The 15,112-nt window shown below is 34.5% G+C and overlaps 2 protein-coding genes across 2 annotated transcripts in view; both read left to right on the top strand.

The window, feature by feature from the left end:
• LOC120329351 (TRAF3-interacting protein 1-like) overlaps nucleotides 1-10,505 on the top strand; it is an 80,424-nt gene extending 69,919 nt beyond the window's left edge. The window contains exon 18 of the transcript XR_013479582.1: nucleotides 9,792-10,505. The gene's annotated coding sequence lies outside the window, so the exon portion shown is untranslated. The remainder of the gene's footprint in view (nucleotides 1-9,791) is intronic.
• LOC120329338 (insulin receptor-like) overlaps nucleotides 1-15,112 on the top strand; it is a 71,588-nt gene that overhangs the window by 48,542 nt on the left and 7,934 nt on the right. The window contains exons 8-25 of the mRNA XM_039395937.2: nucleotides 947-1,048; nucleotides 1,476-1,617; nucleotides 2,186-2,397; nucleotides 2,790-2,916; nucleotides 3,768-3,821; nucleotides 4,147-4,376; nucleotides 4,933-5,109; nucleotides 5,572-5,645; nucleotides 6,114-6,241; nucleotides 6,601-6,660; nucleotides 7,311-7,393; nucleotides 7,799-7,907; nucleotides 11,268-11,589; nucleotides 12,362-12,497; nucleotides 13,395-13,542; nucleotides 13,622-13,763; nucleotides 13,915-14,009; nucleotides 14,769-14,934. Of these exons, the coding sequence (XP_039251871.2) occupies nucleotides 947-1,048; nucleotides 1,476-1,617; nucleotides 2,186-2,397; nucleotides 2,790-2,916; nucleotides 3,768-3,821; nucleotides 4,147-4,376; nucleotides 4,933-5,109; nucleotides 5,572-5,645; nucleotides 6,114-6,241; nucleotides 6,601-6,660; nucleotides 7,311-7,393; nucleotides 7,799-7,907; nucleotides 11,268-11,589; nucleotides 12,362-12,497; nucleotides 13,395-13,542; nucleotides 13,622-13,763; nucleotides 13,915-14,009; nucleotides 14,769-14,934 (2,507 nt within the window). The remainder of the gene's footprint in view (nucleotides 1-946; nucleotides 1,049-1,475; nucleotides 1,618-2,185; nucleotides 2,398-2,789; nucleotides 2,917-3,767; nucleotides 3,822-4,146; nucleotides 4,377-4,932; nucleotides 5,110-5,571; nucleotides 5,646-6,113; nucleotides 6,242-6,600; nucleotides 6,661-7,310; nucleotides 7,394-7,798; nucleotides 7,908-11,267; nucleotides 11,590-12,361; nucleotides 12,498-13,394; nucleotides 13,543-13,621; nucleotides 13,764-13,914; nucleotides 14,010-14,768; nucleotides 14,935-15,112) is intronic.

The following is a 15,112-nucleotide window of genomic DNA, read 5'->3' as shown; positions in this document are numbered from 1 at the left end:
GGCTTCAATAAAACTTTGTTTGCGGTTTTATTTTCAGTATTTAAAATTGCCACTTTTCAATCAAAAAATTTGCGTTTTCTTTAGAAACTCGCCGCCGATGAACGCATTCTTCGTATTCACAATTCTGTGCGAGTACAAAAATAAAATCATTGTCATCGTTATCGTGGAACAAATTTGTGGGAAATTTGCCTTTTAGAGAAAATAACACAAACGTAAAGGCGTTTACGGCCTAAATAACACGTCCGCTGATAAAGCAATCGCGCGCAAGTTCCTATCGAGAATATTTTCACTCAACCGGAACGTCTTGAAAGCGGCGTCGAAAATGTGTGACGTCACACAAATATCCGATATTCTTATAGACGCTAATTTCGATATTCGAGTGACGAGATATTCGAATACTTTATTCGAATTGGCCATCCTTGCCCATAGGTTTCAGTCCCTTCATACACTTCTGGAGCGCCAAAATTACAAATGCGCATGCGCTAGATAAGCATTTCTTGAGAAATGTATACGTTAATTTTTATTTTAGTCCAACTTGGCATACGAAATGATAAGTTTTGTTCTCTGTGTCTGGCAGATTGCTATTTACTTTCATCTGAGCAAAAAATGTTTCAGAGTACACTAAAAATAAAATTTCAAGCTGATGAAAAATTGAAAAACTGAAATGTAGATTTTTCTAACATTTCTTATGGAAAGCTCTATTAATAATTACATATACAGGTTATATTTCAAATTAAAAAAAAGCTAAATTTATTATGGAATATAATTAACCTACCTATTTTTACTATAGTTTTATTTGTTAATTATAGCATTTATTTTCAAGAATAATTGTAAAGTTTTGAACTTTCAGTTTTTGTTGGTCTCGTATAAACTAAGAGTATTTTTCTATTCATCTACAGTATTTTTTTTTTTTTCTAAAATTCAAACTCTATTTTGTGTATTACAGTTTGTATTGGAAATGTCCGAATCACTGATGTACATTCTTTACATGATGTTGAAGTATGTCGAGAAATAGATGGAGCTCTCGATATTAGTATCAATGGTGGATGTGAGTTTTTATATGAATGCCTTTCCTATACTTTTAAAATGTGTACCAGGTTAGAGGCCATAATTTCATTATGATTTTCCTAATTTTAGTTCTATCATGAGTTTGGGGACTGTCAGTGTTAGCTAAGTAAATATACCACCTGCACATAGGCTTTCATCCCTTTACACAACTTGATGTAAAATAGACGAACAAAATTAGTTACCTCCATATTGGTACACACACTTCTGGAGTGCCCATAAATGTTACAAAAAATATTTGATAATAGTCTCACATTGCTTGCTATTCCCACTCTCAAGAGGCATTATTTTGTTAGTTGAAATAATCGTGAAACTTGGAACTAAATTTTTGAGTTTAGTCGTTCGACTAAATCTCTAAAGTCTTTATTTATAATCAACAAAAAATTAATTCATTAATTTTTCTATTTCAGCCGAGGTTGTGGAACGTTTGGACGACGCTTTCCGTGACCTTGAGGTCATTGGAACACTCATTGTACGAAGATCATTTCCCCTTGTAACTCTTTCATTCTTGAAAAATATTAAACGGATCACTGGAAAGTATATGGAGCAAGAGTAAGATAGTATTTTTTATTGATTACATTTTTATTATTATTCATGTGCAAAGGATTGCTGGACTGAGTGTGGTTCACATAACTGCTGGACGGTTACAGCTTCCTCTATCATCAAGTCCATGCTTTTGAAAACAAATAACTGGTTAAGTAATACCATACCCGACATGGACTGGTAATCCGACAAGAGGCCGTGGTTCGCTATATGATTAAGCCGTCTTATCGGCTTTTCTCTCCTGGGATAAACATGTAAATCCTTTCCTAAGAATTCTTGGGATCTGCTATATCTCATTTTCTACCTTGAATCTTCAAATCTGAAGCAGAATATAATCTTATATGCAGTTGAATTTGTTTTTAACACAATCTAACTGTTATTGTGTTTTTTTTTTATTATCAGTAGACTTGGTTTCGCTTGTATACCTCAGTTTGTAGGGATTTTCTTATACTAGTGGGTGGAATACTGCAAATTAGGCACAATTTTTTTCGATATTTTTCTTTGACCGAGATAGAAATTTTATTTTTTACCTATTTTATGTGCTGGTTATTTAAAACATGACTTTCTTTCTTTGTAGCATGTACAGTGTTTACATTCTGGAAAATCAAAACCTGAAAGAACTCTGGGATTTTAGTAAACACAACACGACCATTGAGGGTGGAAAAGCATTCTTTCATTTCAATCCTCATCTTTGTCGCAAAGTCGAAGTTCGTAAAGTTGAGGAATTAACTCCAGAAATTGAGGATGAAAAAGACATCAGTGATTCTACAAATGGAGATAGGGCAGCATGTAAGTAATAGTAAAATGACATATCTACAGCTATAGTTCATGTCCTATAAGTAACAGCTCCTCCCAGTTCCACCTCTATTGACTTTACTTCCATTTTTAACGAAATTTGCTTTCGCTCACTCATTCAGAAGTAGAGGAGTGACCAATGAAATGATAACTCGATGTTTTTCTGATCAAAAATTCTTGAAATTTATTGTGAAGTGAAAAGATAACATAGATAAAAAATGTTCAAATAAATCATCTATAACTTTATTGACTGAAATTTATTGAATACAAGAGAGCAACGTCCAGAACCAGGTACAACAAAATATAATGTGAAACACTGACTTGTTTGTAGAATCAAGATTTTTTATCACTGTGGATCGTTTGTCAATGTGTTAACAATTTTTCAGGCGAATTCACAAAGATTGACGTTCTTAATGTCGAAATGTTTCGAGATTCGGTCAAAATATTATGGAGAAATTTTGTCGTCAAAGATGACAGAACTCTCATTGGATATCAAGTGTATTATAAAGAGTCGTAAGTCATTATCAATGACCGATTAGCTATTAACGGACTTTGAACCATTTATATCTCATGCTTGATGATAGATATAGATCAGGGGTGGGCAACATATGGCCCGCAGGGTGGGTCTGGCCCGCGACGAGATTTTGACCGGCCCGCTGGCTGTACATCAGTACATTATGATATTACATTATTACACTTTTAGTACATTATGATAAATTCATTATGAGTTTTTTGGTCTCTATTTTTTTCTAGTTTAAACTTTACTTTAAACGCTATTTATAATTTTCTTCCTTGCATTAGCAAATAAATAAGATAATTAAGATATTGAATACTATTGATGTTATAATCCGGCCTGCCGAGAACTTCATTTTCCCACATCTGGCCCACCGTCTAGAGAAGTTGCCCACCCCTGATATAGATGGTCCAAACCAGGGGTGGACGATTACTTTTCGGAGTGGGCCGGTTACACATTAAAGATTTGATTACTGGGCCAGGGGCTCAAAACTCGATATGAAAAACTAACCAACAGATAGGCCTATATTTAGATAATAGTAAGAAGCACAATGTAACAATCAGGGTCTAGCCGTTATTTCATCGATATATATTTTCATCGATATTTTGAATGGAAATTTATATCCCTAAAAGCTATAGTCGTAATTCTAGCAGATTCATGTGTGCCAGATGTGACACTTCGGGGGTCCGGATCTGGCCTGCGGGCCGTAATTTGCCCACCCCTCGTCTAAATGGTAGCATTTTGCAGATAACTTTTAAAGCTTGTAACTATAACGATGCCAGTTTTTTTGTCAAATCTGTTATGGTTTTTGCTAAGTTTGAAGTAATAATATCTTACTACTTTTTTATAGGCTTGAACAGAATGCAGAAAAAACTGAAGGTGTTGATGCTTGCAGACTAAGAAGGTACATTCGTTTTACAATTGTAATTTACAGACAGACACATCGATTTACTTGTTTCAGATGCATGGACTTGATGGTGGAGGAACCCGTAACCTACCAGCGGTTATCTACGACGGCGGGGAATCCAACAATCCTCTCGCACATAATTAACCCCACAAGATTCAAACCCGCGAACCTGTGCAGGGTTATCAGGGGTGCGCATTTCCAACGCCTAACATGATGTGCCAGTCGCCAAGTCTTAACATAATACTTTCATATTGACTTCCATAAATTTTGAATCAAGAATTCTGAACGATAATTTTCAAACACATATCTTTGCGTAATACAGCTGGAAAGTTGAAGACAAAACTAAATCCGAGGACCAATATTACCATGTTGGACCAAATGGTACAGTGACACCAACATTACCAGATTATACCAAGCCAGGAAACACCTCTAAACTTCTTTCAAATCTGAAGGCTTACACACAATATGCATACTATATTCATGCTTACACAACCTCCACTGCCAAAAGTGGAGCTGCATCCGATATTGAGTACTTCACTACAAGACCTGCAGGTACATTTTTAATTTAGTAAACATGATAGATTATAGTAGAATAAAATGTTATACCTGGTTACGTTTGCCGTACTTTTATTTAACATTGGCTTTCTAGTAGTTGCAGTGGAAAAAAATTTTGGGCATTCTAATGCCATAGGCATAGATAATAATTGGACTCAGATATAGGCTTTGCAACGCATAAGGATTGGAATTATTCTGAAGCTAAATTGAAAACTCGAAAACTCCACGGGCCGCATAATTCTTTCTTGTGGGCCACGTTTGGCCCACGGGCGCAGGTTGCACAGTCCTGGTTCAAAATATTTATACGTTGTAGTCATCTGCGTCTCGAGTCCATTCTGAATTTGAGCCAATCACTCAGTTAGATAATAACAAGTTCGAGTCATTCCGTAAATGACCTGCGTCATTTTGAGTGTTATTAGTGATACGAGCCTCCGCAATCCTGTATATATATTTTTCAAAGCATAAAGAGTAAATAAAATCAACCTGTTTTTTGATAATTCCCAACTATGGTTCTTTTTCTTGAACAGTTTACAAAACTTTCAAATCTTTTCAGAACCTACTCAGCCTCGAAATCTAAGATCAACTGGAACTACAGTGTCATCTATTGAAGTTGCTTGGGATCCACCTTCTTTACCTAACGGAATAATAACACATTATATTGTTGAATGGAAAAGACAGAGAAAAGAAGATTTAGCTTCTATTCGCGAAGTCAATTACTGCAAACATTCAAGTATGTTTATGTATTTGTTGATAGGTTATAGGAGTAAACGTTTTTAGTATCAGTGTGAGTTGCAGATAATACTAGGTAATGGTCTTTTAAAGATATAATAAATATTGGAAATGGAAAACATTTTATGCATTGCGAGAGAGGAATAAAGAGATCCAAAAAATGGTAAAAAAGAAATGTTGGGAGCAATGCAATGGCTTATAGTATAAATTTCATCGAGTATAGTTCTATGTAGAATAAAATTCTGCTTTTTTGTTGCTATAAGCTTGTGACTCCATCTTGTTCGATCATCCTTGTGACACAGGTCACATACAGCATAGTACAAGAAACATAGAATGAACATATTGTTAGCAATTAGCATACATCTGAATACAGTTTGAAGCAGATTCATTTTCTGCTTTTTTTTTAATATATTTCAATTCAATATTCTGTACTGATCGACTAATATAAAAAAATTATTTTCAGCTTTTAAACCAATGATTCCAAAAGGACCGACTTCTCCTAAACCTGTCAACCCAGAGACACCGAAAGATGAAGGGGTTTGTAATCTTGATTTTTTGTGTGACATATGTGAGACATATTTTTTGTGTGAATATATGATAGGATTTTACATATTCATCCTGGGGTATGTGATTAGTTAGCCTGGTATTTTTTTTCGGAAACATGGACTTGATGATGGAGGAAGCCGTAACCGACCGCCGGTTACGTGAACCACCCTATGGCAGCAAAGAGTCCAGCAACCCTCTTGCACATAACTATCCCAGCATGAGATTCGAACCTGCGAACTCACACAGGGTAATCAGAGATGCTGTGGCGAGTGTATTCCTAACGCTTAGCACAATGCGCCACACTGCTAGACCATGTTTTATCAAGCTCAGAACATCAGGAGAGTTAACCATACATCCACAAATATGAAGAAAAAATCGTTTATTCCATTTGGAAATTAATGACAGACGGGGGTTCTAAAATAACAGATTTCTTTTTATTGTAATAAATGTTATTTTCAGACGACTCCTGCATCTACCGGCAAACAGGAATGTAATTGTGAAAAGGATGTAATATCAAAGAAAGATGAAGAAAATGCGAAAGAATCTTCGGAATTTGAAAATTATCTACAAGATCATATTTTCTTCCCGTAAGTATTTTCATCCTGTCAAGCTGAACGTTTGTTATTTTTAGTCTTTTCAAAGGAAAAAGTTTTTTAATATTGCTCGAAAAATTCAAATTTTGTTTATTTCAATAATTCAATTTCGCGTTTCATGAAAATCTATAGGGCCATTATCGTAATTTTCACTCGATTTTGATAAAAACTAACTTCAATGATTATTTAAATTGAACACAAATTGAACTGCTTTGGACTTTATGCTGAGGAATTTTAATTCTCAAAGTAATGAATGCAATACATTTAATAATTAAATTAAATTTAATTGGATTTAATTAATAATTGGAAGGAAAATAATATATTGAATCAGCAATTTTCTTTTTACTTTTCAGGGCTCCAGGCCTACCTGAGGATTTTGTCACTGTTCAAGAATTTAATAGTAGTTCGACAAGGTATGTATGTTAAGTTGTTTGTTCGATTATTTTGAATAATTTGTAAAATTGAAAATGCTCGGTTCACAGGACCTAATATGAGTGGTTTCCAACTGGGGGTTTGTATAACACCCAACCTAGAGGTCGACAGAGAGATTCCACGGGATCTGCGGTTGTTTACACAAGATTTTGATACAAATCATCAAAATGGTCCTTTGAACTGAAAAGATTAGGAACCACTTAAAAAAACAGAACTTTTAATTTTTTAATTGCTTCTTCGAAAATGAAGAAAATTTATTTAAAATTCAAACTTATGATTGTCTATGATTGTACCCAAAAGTTTCAGTAATCTAGGGCGCTTTGCACAAAAGTTATGTTCTCTCTAGAACAGTGATTCTCAAGCTTTTTAGGCCGCGCCCCATTTTTAGAATTTGTCAAGTCTCGCACTCCACCTCAAAAATAACAAACTAACAATAAGGTACAAATACCAGATAGTAAGGCAAAAAGTATGTTTTATTCAAAAAACACGTTGAAAGTACGTGGATGGAACCTAAACATTCAAAATAAAGAAATTTAAATATCCAGAATAAGGTGGGCTATATCAAATTCAACAAATATTAATAATAATAGAGTGAACTGCAATTGATAATAATCATTGTGCTTCTTTATAGATCCAAAAGATCATTATCTCGAATACGTCGTGCGAACTTCTTCAATATTACTATGGCAACCCGTGCTATCAACTCTACCTCAAGTAAGTTATCATGTTCGTTGGTGAACATTTTTTTTTTCATTTTGTTCCAAAATTATTAAGTGTATAAAAAAAGGGCATTCCAGAAGTATGTGTACCAATATGGAGGTAACTAATTTTGTTCACCTACTTTACATTAAGTTGTATAAAGGGACTGAAACCTATGGCAGGGGGTATATTCACTTGGCGAACAGAGACAGTCCCTGAACTCGTAATAGAACTAAAATAAGGAAAATCGGAATAAAACTATGGTCTAACCCTAACCTGGTACACACACTACAGGAGTACTGAAAAACGTTTAGTTAATAGGGTAACTGTAATTGATTTACTTTACATTAATCAATATTGGCATGGCCAAGCTGTCTGCGTCTGCACATCATTCTCATTTTCTCATATCTTTTTCTTTAGTACCGACCACTACATTATCTATAACCAACACAACAACTCCCCCTCCTGAAGATCCCGAATATATGTGGCAACGAATGATTGTGAACAAAACGTCAGCGACCTTAAATGGGTAAGACTTGTACTTTTCGATTTTAACTTGATTCGATATTGGAATCAAAATTTTTATCTTTAAAAATAGTCAAATTTGTTCATGAAAATTATGCTATTTGGTTGTATCAACATGTTCCAGTGATTATGAAAATAATTATATTAGCTTGTTTTAAAATGTATTGTCATATAAAGTTTATGCCATTTGGTTGTATCAAGATTTACCAGTTATTTGAAAATGATGCTATTTGGCTGTATCAAGAAGTACCAGTGATTACAAAATTTATGCCATTTGGTTGAAATAATGCTATTTGGTTGTATTAAGACGTACTAGTGATTACAAAATTTATGCCATTTGGTTGTATTAAGATGTACCAGTGATTATAAAATTTATGCCATTTGGTTGAAATCAACCTATTTGGTTGTATTAAGATGTACCAGTGATTACGAATAATGGTATTTGGTTGTATTAAGATATACCAGTGATTACAAATAATGGTATTTGGTTGTATTAAGACATACCAGTGATTACAAATAATGGTGTTTGGTTGTATTAAGATGTACCAGTGATTACGAATAATGGTGTTTGGTTGTATTAAGATATACCAGTGATTACAAATAATGGTATTTGGTTGTATTAAGATGTACCAGTGATCACGAATAATGGTATTTGGTTGTATTAAGATGTACCAGTGATTACGAATAATGGTTGTTGGTTGTATTAAGATATACCAGTGATTACGAATAAGGGCTATTCCAAGTGACACTACAGGACAATTCCAGAAATCTTGCATGTTGTTAAATTCAATATATTTTTACATTTTCAGCTACATGTTTTGTTTCATTGTCCAATCAGTTGCTTTATTGAATATGTAAAAAATTGCACAAAAGTTACACCCAACCTTGCTTAGTATATAAAAAAATATAATAAAATATAGCGTGACACTACAGGACGGCAAATCCACCATGCACTAACAGTACATTGTGTTGTGCTGTAAATTTATGTGATGGTACAGTAGGAGCCCATAATAATTTCTGGTGCAGTAGCTGAACTACCCCTCTATGTGTTGCTCAAGTTACTTAATGTAACACTGTAAATCCATGCCAATAATGTGCATATTGTATGTGACACTACAGGACGAGACACTACAGGACATTTTTCCACTTCGGAATAGCGGCATCTATCATCTCTTAAAATTCTGGTAATAAATCGTTAAATGGGTGAAGAAATGTCCTACAGCACTGCAAACATTTAAACTTTACTAACTTAAATCCAGTGCGTCAATTCCATATGAAATAACTGTACCACACAATCAAACACTTTGTGTCAGGAATCATCACAAAATATGTCAATTATACCAAAATTTCTACATTTCAGGCCATTTTTTATAAACCATCAAAAACCTGGGTGAAATTTTAAATTGTTCGATGAAATGAATGCAGTCCAATAAAATTCCAAAGCCTTTGATATCAAAAATAAAAAAAAATTACTTTCACTACACTTTTTAAAAAATTGATGGAATTCAACTTTTGCTTGGAATGGCCCATAATGGTGTTTGGTTGTATTAAGATGTACCAGTGATTACGAATAATGGTATTTGGTTGTATTAAGATATACCAGTGATTACGAATAATGGTATTTGGTTGTATTGAGATGTACCAGTGATTACGAATAATGGTTGTTGGTTGTATTAAGATATACCAGTGATTACGAATAATGGTATTTGGTTGTATTAAGATGTACCAGTGATTACGAATTATGGTATTTGGTTGTATTAAGATATACCAGTGATTACAAATAATGGTATTTGGTTGTATTAAGATGTACCAGTGATTACGAATAATGGTATTTAGTTGTATTAAGATGTACCAGTGATTACGAATAATGGTATTTGGTTGTATTAAGATATACGAGGTGTGGCTAAAAAGAAACGAGACTGACGTCACAGATTGCGCAACACGATTAACCATTGGTAATCAACACTTTTACAGTGTGGTGTAATATGTGTTCTTTGTTCAACAGCTTTTTTGACACAATATCGCAATTATTTTTGCTCTTTAGGAGCCATAGGTGAATGTGATTAATTGCTTGTTGAAAAAAAAATTGCCGTGCGAGATCTGATTGAGTTTTTTGGCGATAGGGGGTTCAATTGCAGAATGACGATTGAGCAATGAATTAACATTAAATTTTGTGTCAAACTTGGAAAAATGCATGTCAACTGGGCAACATTTAATCGTTGAGCTTTCTGCTCCTCAGTCAACAGCCTTGGCACCATTTTGGCACTCACCTTTCACAAGCCAAAAGTGTCAACCAAACTGGTGCGAACCGTTTTTTTTTGTCTTTTCCAACTTCGCAATGACGCGAATTGTTGAGCGACGGTCGCTGCGAATCAACTGCCTTTCACAACTGAACTCACAACTGATACCTTTTCGATGTTGGTATCAGTTGTGGAAGTGCAAGGCCTTCCTGACTTCGAATCATCCTCCACATCCTCCCTGCATCCCACAAATCGCTTGTGCCATTCAAAAACTCTTGTTCTGGACATGGAAGAATCTCCATAAACATCACACAATTTCTTCAAAGTCGCAGTCGTCGTTTTTCCAAGTTTGACACAAAATTTAATGTTAATTCATTGCTCAATCGTCATTCTGCAATTGAACCCCCTATCGCCAAAAAACTCAATCAGATCTCGCACGGCAATTTTTTTTTCAACAAGCAATTAATCACATTCACCTATGGCTCCTAAAGAGCAAAAATAATTGCGATATTGTGTCAAAAAAGCTGTTGAACAAAGAACACATATTACACCACACTGTAAAAGTGTTGATTACCAATGGTTAATCGTGTTGCGCAATCTGTGACGTCAGTCTCGTTTCTTTTTAGCCACACCTCGTACCAGTGATTACAAATAATGGTATTTGGTTGTATTAAGATGTACCAGTGATTACGAATTATGGTATTTGGTTGTATTAAGATATACCAGTGATTACAAATAATGGTATTTGGTTGTATTAAGATGTACCAGTGATTACGAATAATGGTATTTGGTTGTATTAAGATATACCAGTGATTACAAATAATGGTATTTGGTTGTATTAAGATGTACCAGTGATTACGAATAATGGTATTTGGTTGTATTAAGATGTACCAGTGATTACGAATAATGGTATTTGGTTGTATTAAGATATACCAGTGATTACAAATAATGGTATTTGGTTGTATTAAGATGTACCAGTGATTACGAACAAGGGTATTTGGTTGTATTAAGATACACCAGTGATTACAAAAATTTGGCTATTTGGTTGGATGAAGATAGACTTCAAATAGTTTGCCTTCGACTTATTTAACGACACTTTTGAGACTGAATATTTTCTATTTCAGACTCCATCACTTTTCCGACTACGATATTCTCGTGTATGCATGCAACCATGCTTCTGACCCACAGTCTCGAACTCTCCATTTCAAAGTACGAGAAAGTCGATCAAGAATGAAATTTTCAAACTATACAAAATGCAGCATCGAAGCGATCACAATGAAAAGAACAGCAGCCAATCACAGCGTTGACGTCATTCCACCGGACACTGTTAAAGTAACGAACCTCGGACCGCCGAAAGAAATTATAAGATTGTATTGGGAAATGCCAGTAGATCCGAACGCTTATGTGAAAAAGTTTACGATCGAAATCAACAGCACAGAAGCAGGAGTGAGTATTATTCTTGTTATACACTGTACGGTAAATATCGCATATTTAGTCGCTATTCATAATTAATCTCATTCTATTGCTGGGTTTTACATTCAGTGTTGGGTGGAAGTCCCTAACCCTGAGTCACAAGTCAAGTCGAGTCAGTTTCTGAGTTGTGTCTAGTCAAATCATTTCAACTCGAGTCGAGTACAAGTCCATACACGCATGGCGAGTCATGAGTCTCAAAACGAGTGAATCACTGAGTTGTGTCTAGTTGAATCAATTGAACTCGAGTAGAGTACAAGTTCATAAATTCTAAGTCGCATGTCAAGTCGAGTCATTAGTCACAAGTCGAGGGAATCACTGAGTGGAATTCTCTCGAATCAAGTCAATTACTAAGTTGTGTTTAGTTGAATCAATTCAACTCGAGTAGAGAAGTCCATGAACGCGAGTCATGAGTCTCAAGTCAAGTGAATCACTGACTTAATTATCTCATTGGCAGTTAGTTGAGTATGTTTCCAGTCATGACCTGAATCACTTTGAGTCTAAGGTAAGTGGTGACCTGAGTCCAACTCAATTCGATCCGAAGATGCGAGCATTTCCAACACAGGATTCTAGAATATTATTTTATATTATTATCAGTTTAACTGATATCATTCTGTCTTGCAACAAAATAATACTTCACAACTAAAATTGCTATTTTTGACATGAGAAAACAATAAAATTTGGATTTCCTGAATATTTGAATTAAAATAACAATTACAATTTTAAAACTATATTTCTATTTTAACAGAATAATGAATTCTTCGCCACCGAGTGTGCTCATGTGAATACAACAGTGAAAAGTACAATGTCATATGATTTCATACCGCAGAGAAGTTTGCCTCCTGGTAGTTATTCCGTGAGAATAAGACCAGTAACATTAGCAGGTGAAACATTTTCTAGTTTTGTTTATTCATTCAAGTTGGGATCTAGAAGTCTTGATTCTGCGATTGGCTCGTCATCCTAAGCCTTAGGAATACGCTTGCCATCACACTTGTAATTGTAACCGCTGGTCAGTTACGGCTTCCTCCACCATCAAGTTCATGCTTCTGAAACAAATACTAACTAATCCCATACTCAACCAGACGAGAGGCTGTGGTTCGCCGTGTGATAGAGCCTTATTATCGCCTTTTCTTTCCTTCTGGATGAATAAAAAATTCCCAACTTATCCAAGTATGGAGATTGCAAATATTTGAAGTTTTTAGCGATGTATAAATTCACATTTATGATCGTGGTGATATGTGTCTGTAATATAGTGTGGTATTTTATACCCAGTTTTTGGTAATCCCGAAGTATGTGAACCAAGATGGCAGACACCGGAACGTAGTATGTGTACCAGGTTAGGGTAAGGTTATAATTTTATTCCAATTCCTTATTTTGGTTCCATTGCTAGTTCGGGGACTAGCCAAGTAACTCTCGTAGTATTTGTACCTGAAATTAAGGCCTAACTCTAACCTGGTACACATATTATGTTCCGGTGTTCGGCATCTTGGTTCAGATACTTCGGGAGTACCCAGTTTTTTACTATTCACATAGGAATCCACCTGTATAGGTAATGTGGAAACAAGACTAGGCAGTTCACTACTTGAACTTGCAACTCTTGTATTAAAGATTGGAAATAATTTTTAGTGTTTTTATTTAAATAATACGAAGATGACAATATCATTTTTAAAATTTTTAGTATAATGGCATATTTAGCCAATATCTCAGTACAAATATTGTCGTTGTTTCATCGGTGATTCAACTCAAAAAAGTTTTAAAGTTAGAAATACTATTTTTTATAGGTGACGGTAACTGGACTGCACCCGTAACCATGGAAATCAGTGACACAACGAAACCGGGAAATTCAACAACGATTATTATTGTTGTCTGTGTGTTTATTTTTTTCTGTTTCATCTGTCTACTTGCTGTCTTGTATTATGTGAAAACAAGGTAAGTTGGTTATCTCTATTTCAAGATGGTATTGATTTTCCTGTAAATTTTATTGTATTTTACCTCTGTTTTTTATCAGGAAAAAGCCACTCGATCCCTCTCAAATGTACGCAGACATGAATCCAGAGTACGCGAGATATGTCTACGTACCTGATGAGTATGAAATTGATATTGAAAAAGTTACAATCCTGGAGGAAATTGGACACGGAAACTTTGGAAAAGTCAGTATATACTAGTTTACTTTGTTATTTTTCATGCAGCCTATTGATGAGCATTTCGGATTTCGAGTCCGAAATTTTTACTCGTGAATGCCATAAAGCTTTAATCATTCCATTTATGAAGTCTTCGACTAATATGTGATTTCTTTCTTAGGTTTTCTCTGGCCTTGCAAAATCAATCGTCAGAGGACAAGAAGAAACGAAAGTTGCGATAAAAAAACTTCATGAAAATGCCGATCCACATCGAAGGTATATTTTCATTCAGTTTTTAAACGATACCAAATAGATTAAAATAAAAGTTTGCACTATGTTTATATACTCAAAATGATGTGATATCATCCAACAATCAAAATTTATCAATAATGTAACTGTATTTTTTGTCGTGAACTAAAATTAGGGTCTCTAAGTACAAGGGCAGTGATTTTCAGCGCAGACATTTTTTAAAAGTGCTGAAATGTAGGGGTTTTCAAACTTTTGGTTTTGTCAAGCCTGTGAATCCGTGGTTGACTATTATTTATGAATCCCCACAATAAATTTAAATGAAAATTAAAAAAAAAATTGGTTACTCATCGATTAATGTTTTTGAGTAAATTAAAATTATTTAAACTGGGACTTTTTTCAACTTTGTATTTAAATAAAATTCAAATTGCGGTTGTCAAATTTTATTAATTCCATTATTGCTTATTTTAATAAGTAAATAAATAGCTCGCGGAGCCTCTAGGTTTCTCGCACGAATTCCTAGAGGCTTTGTATGGAGCTCTTCAAAAAGTTCAATATAGGAACACCCTACATATCGTTAGATATCAGCGTCAGCTCATACAGGGCCTTGCTCGGTGCATTAGGTGCAATTATTGCAAAAAAGCATTGTATGAAAAAATCTACCATTTTTTATTTCATCCATTAGTTTATAAAAAAGTCTGCTTATTCTGTTTGAACTCACTAAACGACATGACTCGAATTCCTGCTCTCAAACTCAAATTCTAATTTTACTTTATTATTTTTCTGCAGATTTGAGTTTTTGAAAGAAGCAAGCTTGATGAAAGCTTTTAATGCTCATCACGTCGTTAGATTGTTGGGTGTCGTGTCTCGTACGGTTGATCCTTTGGTCATCATGGAATTCATGGAATCTGGAGATTTAAAATCTTTTCTCAGATTGAGAAGAGTTTCTGAAGAGGTGAGTAACTTTTTATGAATTGACTGAGTGAAAATATTGCATTGAGTTATTTATTCATGAGTATTAAATTTGTGAATGTGTTTTAAGTGGTGGAGAATTGAGTTATTTATGAGCAATAATGTTTTTGAGTATGTTTGAAGAGATTGGAGATTTGCTATGAACTGAGTGAGTGAAAATA

This window comes from Styela clava, chromosome 12 (assembly GCF_964204865.1).
Source record: "Styela clava chromosome 12, kaStyClav1.hap1.2, whole genome shotgun sequence".
NCBI classification, from domain to species: Eukaryota; Metazoa; Chordata; class Ascidiacea; order Stolidobranchia; family Styelidae; genus Styela; species Styela clava.
Note: the sequence above shows the minus strand (reverse complement) of the source record. Positions and strands in the feature narration are given on the sequence as shown.